This window comes from Anneissia japonica, unplaced genomic scaffold (genome assembly GCF_011630105.1).
Source record: "Anneissia japonica isolate Jap-2015-1 unplaced genomic scaffold, ASM1163010v1 scaffold2188_len52844_cov111, whole genome shotgun sequence".
In the NCBI taxonomy this organism is placed as follows: domain Eukaryota; kingdom Metazoa; phylum Echinodermata; class Crinoidea; order Comatulida; family Comatulidae; genus Anneissia; species Anneissia japonica.
The window spans coordinates 35,041-42,254 of NW_022711922.1; the positions used below are offsets into that span (position 1 = coordinate 35,041).

Genomic DNA, 7,214 nt, shown 5'->3' on the forward strand with positions numbered 1-7,214 from the left:
TTTAAGCTTTTTTCTATGGTATATCACACACACATTAATACGAATAAGATCTCTATGGTTGTCAAAAATCCCTGATAAAGGATCATGTTTGTTTAATAATACTACTACTAATAGTAATAATAATAATAATAATAATAATAATAACAATGATGATAATGACGATAGTAATAATTGATAATAATATTAATAGCAATAAAAAGTGAAGAAAATTGTGCTAAATGCGAAAATAAAGTTGTGATTTGTTGATCATACTATAGTATATATAGTTAAAGCTTAGTAAGCTATAATTAGGCCTAAGTTGTCCTGGGTATTAAGTAGATTCCTGATAAAAGATCATGAGAAATTTGTTGGCGTTTCATTTTGACTATAATTGTAATGTGATGATGATGAATTTTATTATATAAAAGTGTCATTTCCGGCCATCTCGAGAGGTACTATTTCCTCAAATTTTCTCACCTCAGCCCCAGCCATGGTGGGGCTGAGGTGGTTGTTAAATCAAGTTTTTGAAGTAGGCCTATGTAAAGTACATACTCAAAAACAATGTTTTTAAGCTTTGTATACACACACATTAATAAGATCTCTATGGTTGTCAAAAATCCCTGATAAAAGATCATGAGAATTTCTTTTGGCGCTTCATTTTGACTAATGGTGATGTGATGATGATGAATTTTACTAAAAGTGTCATTTCTGGCCATCTAGAGGTACTATTTCCTCAAATTTTCTCATCTCAGCTTTAACCATTGTGGGGCTGGGGTGGGTGTCGACTTACAAAATGTCCTCCCCCTCCACCTTTCAAAACAGATCTGTGCCCTTCCCTGGGTATGACATTAAACTCCATCGAGTCGGCTCCTGATATATGTCTTAGTGACTGCTGTTAGTGACTGCTGTTTGTTTTTAGGATGTGATCTGGTTCTTCATGTCCATTTTTCGTGATTATGACTATTCTGGATAAAGAATGTTTTGAGCAGAGGTGGATTCAAGGCACTCCCCCTTCCCCCTTCATTTATTAAGGAAAAAAAAAGGAAAAATATATTCAAATTGAAGTGCGAGAGTGTAACTTCCGGCCATCTAGAGATGCCCTAATCATAAATTTTCTTGCCTCAGCCCCAACCATGGTGGGGCTGAGGTGGGTGGTTCCTCGGTCTGTGAAAGTCCCTCCCTGGTTCACCTCTCTTTCGAATTCCTGGAATCTGCAACTGTTGATTTATTATATAATTATTTTTTCGCTTATTTATAATGCGTCTATTGCAATTTTCACTTTATTCTCTCAAACAGTCCTAAGAGCGTTCAGAGTGCGCTACTTCACAGGGGGATTTGACCCCGCCGGGGTCATTCGCATAACGGCTCCCCCCCCCCTTTTCAAAATCCTGGCTACGTCCCTGGTCTATAGACATGTAGGTGGACAAAGTGCAACCCACAGGCCGCAGCCACGCTCCCATGGCAATTTTATGCGTCTTCCCTTAATGATTGTGCGCCCCGGCTACCATCTTTGACTAGAAACCCCATTACTTTTACGGCCCGACACTGCTACGTCAAATTAATATTAAAACTGAGCATACAGTGGTAAGGTACATAGCATAGCATAGCAATAGCGTCCCTCACTTCACCAAGCTCTCCCACATGCCGCTACTATCGTAGATACTCCACTGTAAAATTCAGATGCAGCCCCCGGAAATTTTACCCGGGCTAGTTCAAGCCCCAAGCCTGTTTTTTTCTTTCTTTTTATTCCGGACATGTTCGTTCGACAAAATGTAATTTACTGGAATGTGTTGAGAATTATGTTGCTTCCATTGTTATACAGCCATCATTTGGGTGTTGGAGGAAGGGGATAGGTATTTCGACGGAAGCGCTTATTCCTAAAGAATGAGGTTCTCCGGGATGGGACGTTATTTGAGAGAAATAAGTTCATTCAATGTGGGACGTTATTGGATAAACACTGATCTCTAATATAATAGTATCTTGTGGATATTTCGTACGATAAAAATAGTAACGGTACCGGATTGGTCTACAGGAGTTCGTGTTTCGTACAGGTCATTCCATTCATAGAAAGCCTTTATATTGGAGAAAGCGTAGTCGATAGCCATAGTAGCCTATGTGAATACTAACTACGGCTACATAAAATTGATTATAAGATTGAAAAATATTAGGCCTAATCTTACTGTAGTAGTGATATGTACACGTTTTAATTGTTATTTATTCGTTAACGTATTTATTGTATTCACATTAAATTTAAAGTATTGTTTAAGTATGAATTACTATGTCCATGTAAAATTAATCTTATTTATTGAAATTGTATATTTAAATAATATAGTAATAGGCATAGCCGAGGTCTAGCCTAGACTAGGCCTAAACAAAAGACTACGCCTATATGTGAGTGTATAAAATTATGAAAAATATGAATAAAACGCAAAATTGTGAAAGAATAAAGGAAGAATGGGAAAGAGATTTGGAGCGGCTGAAATATTTTTCCGAAAATATACAATAGTAGTCAATATGCTATTATTGCATTACATTTTTGTAAACAATTATGGGCACTAATCGTCAGAGGTCTCGGTGCCACAGCCTACACTTTTCATAATTCGTAATTTATAGCGAGATCAGTGTTTGATGATAAAAGAATCGCCAGTAAATTTGTCGCCCTCTATGATTGATTGCGAATCCAGCCGCGCCCCTTGTTGATTTGAATTTTTTGAGGATGTCACCGACAAAGTTTATGTTGTGAAGAATGCTCGCACAAAAACAACATGGTAATGTATATATAATAGGGATTAAATTCAAATTGAATTTATTAATTATGGGTTGGTTTCATTCCATTGAGGCTGAGCCAACCTTTTTTTTTTTCGTTGAAGGAAGGGAGGAAAGCTAGGCTAGCCTAGCCTAGGCCTAGTAGTAGTAGTAGTGAATACAGATCATTTCGGTCGCGCTTCGTTTCGGTCGCGCTTCGTTTCGGTCGCGCTTCATTTCGGTCGCGGTTTGTTTTCAACAAATATACGGAGCGCCAATGGGGTTTCGAAACGCTAAATTTTAATACAACAGGCCTAATTATCATTGTGAGTTCGTCAATCGGTTTATCATACTTTTTTTTATTTATGTTTTGTTGTCTTTCTACTAAGTAACAACATAGGCTACTTAAAAACAAATAAATTGAATACTATTATTACTAAACTAAATTTCAATTAATATTATGGTATTTATAGGTTATTTTATAGTTTGTTGCATTCCTAGTACCATTTCACTCTTTTTTTTATCGGATGGGGTTTTTTTTTTCGTTTTGTTATCGATTCTACGCTTTCTACTACTACATAACAAATATTTATAAAAATCAAACTTTTTATCAGGAAAAACCAGCCAACTCGTTATTTAAATTATATAATTTTTATTATTCTGCTTGAATCAAGTAAAGATTTATGGAATAAGTATAGTCAATAGATTAGTGGAAAGATAGCAAAACAATAATATTTAGGCCTATGATAAACCGATTCACGAACTAAAATATATAGGGCCTAGGCATATTAAATTTTTCGTTTTCGCAACTCCTTCGGCGCTCCATATATTTGTTCGAACTATACCGCGACCGAAACGAAGCGCGACCGAAACAAAGCGCGACCGAAACGAAGCGCGACCGAAATGATCGGCTAGTAGGCCTAGGCCTAGCTAGGCACCTAGCCTAGTACTAGTAGGAGAGTCCCACCTCACTCACGATAGAAAAGCCTCGATTTAAAAGACATTCCCAGGTCCTCCACCTCTGACTGTTCGTCTGTAGTGTAGGCTAGAAATACCGTAAAACCTCGAATTAAAGCCCAGTGTAATGTAACTTCATGCCTGGACCCCAATGGAAAATAATCCATCTGTTTTGGATTAAGGCCAAATAAAAAAAAAAACATGTTTCGCGTCCCCGCCCGCATCGTTTTTTTCGCCCGCCTTGATTTTTTTTTTATTTTTTATTTTTGAAAAATTCATGAAAATAAAGAAAAAATATATCAAAAATTTAGAATTAAATGTTGGAAAATAAATACCCTGGCCTAAAATAGTGCAATATTTTCGTCTAACCTTTCGTATAGTAAAGCTATGCCTAGGCTAGCCCAATATCTCTACCTAGGCTAGGCCTAGGCTAGCCCGATATCTCTAGGCTAGGCCTAGGCCGTCGCCTACTCTGGGCGTAAGGCGGCAAACCTCGAGTTCACTTCACTAGAGCGCGTTTGTCATGCATACAATTGCCGTATTCGATTGGGACTATATGTTGAGTATGTTATCCCGTTGAGTACAAAACTCAACGATAAATTCCGAGCGTTAACTTCGTTGAGCAGTTTCCGTTCAGCAGAGCACGAAAGTCCCAATCGAATACGGCCGATGATTTCCGATGAATTCTGGAATTTCCTGTTATACTGGCCCTCTATGTCAGATTGTATGGAATAGTTTCATGTGAAGACGTCTGAGACGTAACATCGGGAACATTCCGATTGTATACAGTAACAATGATTCCTAAATTTTATATGTTGAACAAAACTAGACGGGAAAAGTCAACAAGTCTGTAGAATGGCGGCCATTTTGAAAAATAAAAAATAAAAAATAAAAAAGGCCGCTTCCTCAATTTAGAAAAAAAAAGCCGGACGTGAAACATGTTTTTTTTTTACTTGGCCTAATTGGGTCGTCCTGAATCTAGTCTTTTTTTTTTCTCTCTGTGTAGGCTAGGCCCTGGCCCTATTTTGTATTTGGATTCGAAAAAGGGGTGGCGCCAGTGGGGTTTGGGGGGGGCTTAAACTGCCCCCGCCACACAGGCCGCCGCCAAGCCAACCTGAGTTCGGGAAAAATACTTAAAAAATTCAAAATGTTGAGATGTAAGGATAATTACAGAAACAAAACATGCTATGATGAGACGGGAAAATCAGGTGAAAACGAGGCTGATCACTTTTTTCAGTAGCTTGGTAGCATTTTCTAACAAACTCATTAATATTCAAGACAAGTCTGTCAATTAATTTTTGGCGAGCAGCTGATCGAAAAATAGTCCCAACGATCGAGCGACTAGCCTAGATACAGCACACTAGTGTGAAGTCGTGAGTTTTTGTGATCGTTTACGTACGCAGTTACAGAGAGACGGTTTAGTCAACGTCAATTCAATCATGGAGGAATAATTCAATTGAATTAATAAACGTATATCAGTCCGATGACTTGACTTGTTTGTTTATAATTAGGCCTACACCTCTATGCCTAGGATTAGCACAGTCAGTGTCTACCCAGCAGCAGTAGCGCACTACTGTCCGGGACACTGCTCCAGTCAAGCAGCAGGTGAGTTCGCACGCAGCCTTATCCAGCTGACGGTATAGTAGGTTTCTACTACTAGCCTAGCCTAGACTTGTCATGCCATGCCGCCATCTTAGTCACATTAATTGTGTTAGTGCATTTTTTTTCTCATAATAATAGACCTAGGCCCCTAGCCCTACTAATAATAGTATACTATAGGCCTGGTCCTATGAAAAACTGTCTAGGCCTAAATGTCTAAAAAATGCACTGTCTAAATAAAGGTGATGTGCTATAACACTACAGTTATCATCAGAGCCAACACCAATTCCTGTAACAATAAGATTATTATTGATATACTGTAGGCCTAGAAGTATAGGCTATACAACAATAACGCCCCATTAAATAATAACATGATGCATATGTTACTCCAAACCTAACTTTCAGCTGTTGTTGAAATGTGGAATTCAAATAAAATATTATACATATATATTTTTGTAGGACAAGATATATGATAGGCCGAAACATAACACTCTCCTCACATAGATATTTGCCAGTCGCCATGATGAGACAAACATACCACAACATTTGCCACGAGTACAACCACCCAACATTGGCATCTACGAAAGAAGGTGGTACAAAGCATACAAGCACCCAGCAAGACGTTAACAAGAAACACTCTGGTTGTTTGCTGAAACTTGTAATGAAAGCTATACACACAATTTAAGGTGAGCAAAAGAAAATTAAGTGAATATCTCATCACTGTTCAGCCAGAGTACATGAAACAAATATATTGGAATGGTAAAAAAATATCAGCAAAGTGTGTCAGTTTTATTAAGAAACAACAATAATACATTACACACTACTAGCCGACAGGAAGGCTTCAATCAAGTAATTAAAAAATCTGAAAATACTGTCAATTGATGAATGTCTTTTCAGATTAGTACATACAGTATCTCAGTATGGTATGTTATTGATAAAGCAGCAAATGCCAATGTTTGATAACATTTTTGATTTTTAACAAACCTGGTTTTGCATTATTGTAACTACTGTATTTATTCCTCAATAGGAGCAAATGACTGGATCAGATGGATGTGATGCAAACAATTCCATCTGTGTGGACATGATGAAATTGACATGTCCAATCCATGGTTAGCAGAAGGTGGTGATGCTCAGAGCTCTGCAGCAAGTGATTGAATCCAAAATATTTCCAAAGAATTAAATTAAAATGATTTATCTAGTGATTTTTTTTTCTGAAGATATGCTGAAATGCCACACACCTAAGTTTTTGTTTTTTACGCATCTGGTTTATATTGCAGCATCTGGTTTATATTGCATGCCAAATTTATAATAAATAAATAAATACTGTACCAGTATTACTGTACCTGTTTCACTTGCAAAATATCTTTAATATTATTAAATGGTATTATAATCCCATTCAATAGTAATCCTTTTGAAGCAAATATGTGACCCAGATTTAGAAAACAAATTGTGAGGATTAATTTTGAAATATGTAATGTGCGAAGTTGATAGTACAGTATGAAAATGTGGCTCAATATATACAGGAACAACTATTTTAATATATGGCTTTGTACAGTCTTGTGTAAAGTTATTCTATGAAACTACTTATTTTTTTAATGTCTGGATTATGCCTATGTCTGCATGCTGATCAATTTGGTATTGGAATTTAAGAAAAAGCTTCAATTTTTTTGCTGTACACCATTTTTTGTTTAGTATTTTAAAATACAGTAGTTGAACTTCCCTATGTCATATCCAAAATGCCATTGAGAAATTGTTTGACCATAACAAAATTTGACTTGCACTAATACGGTAATGGAAAACACAACAATTCGGCATGTAAAATTAGATCGACTTAGAAATTATTAGAGTATATTATTAGTCGGCTTAGGCAAGTTTAACTGCACTGCTCTATTTATCATGTCTGATTGTCTTGTATTATTTACCATAGCCAAGAT

The 7,214-nt window shown here is 36.8% G+C and overlaps 1 protein-coding gene across 5 annotated transcripts in view; it reads left to right on the top strand.

The window, feature by feature from the left end:
- The window catches only part of LOC117107693, a 17,290-nt gene that overhangs the window by 4,866 nt on the left and 5,210 nt on the right, over nt 1-7,214 (top strand). The window contains exon 1 of one of the 5 annotated variants that reach the window (XM_033249424.1): nt 2,663-2,747. The exons of 3 other annotated variants lie outside the window; for them this stretch is intronic. In XM_033249424.1, coding sequence (XP_033105315.1) covers nt 2,726-2,747 — 22 coding nt within the window. In that variant the 5' untranslated portion in view covers nt 2,663-2,725. Of the gene's footprint in view, nt 1-2,662; nt 2,748-7,214 lie in introns of those variants that run through there. One more of the 5 variants, XM_033249425.1, reaches the window with a different exon arrangement.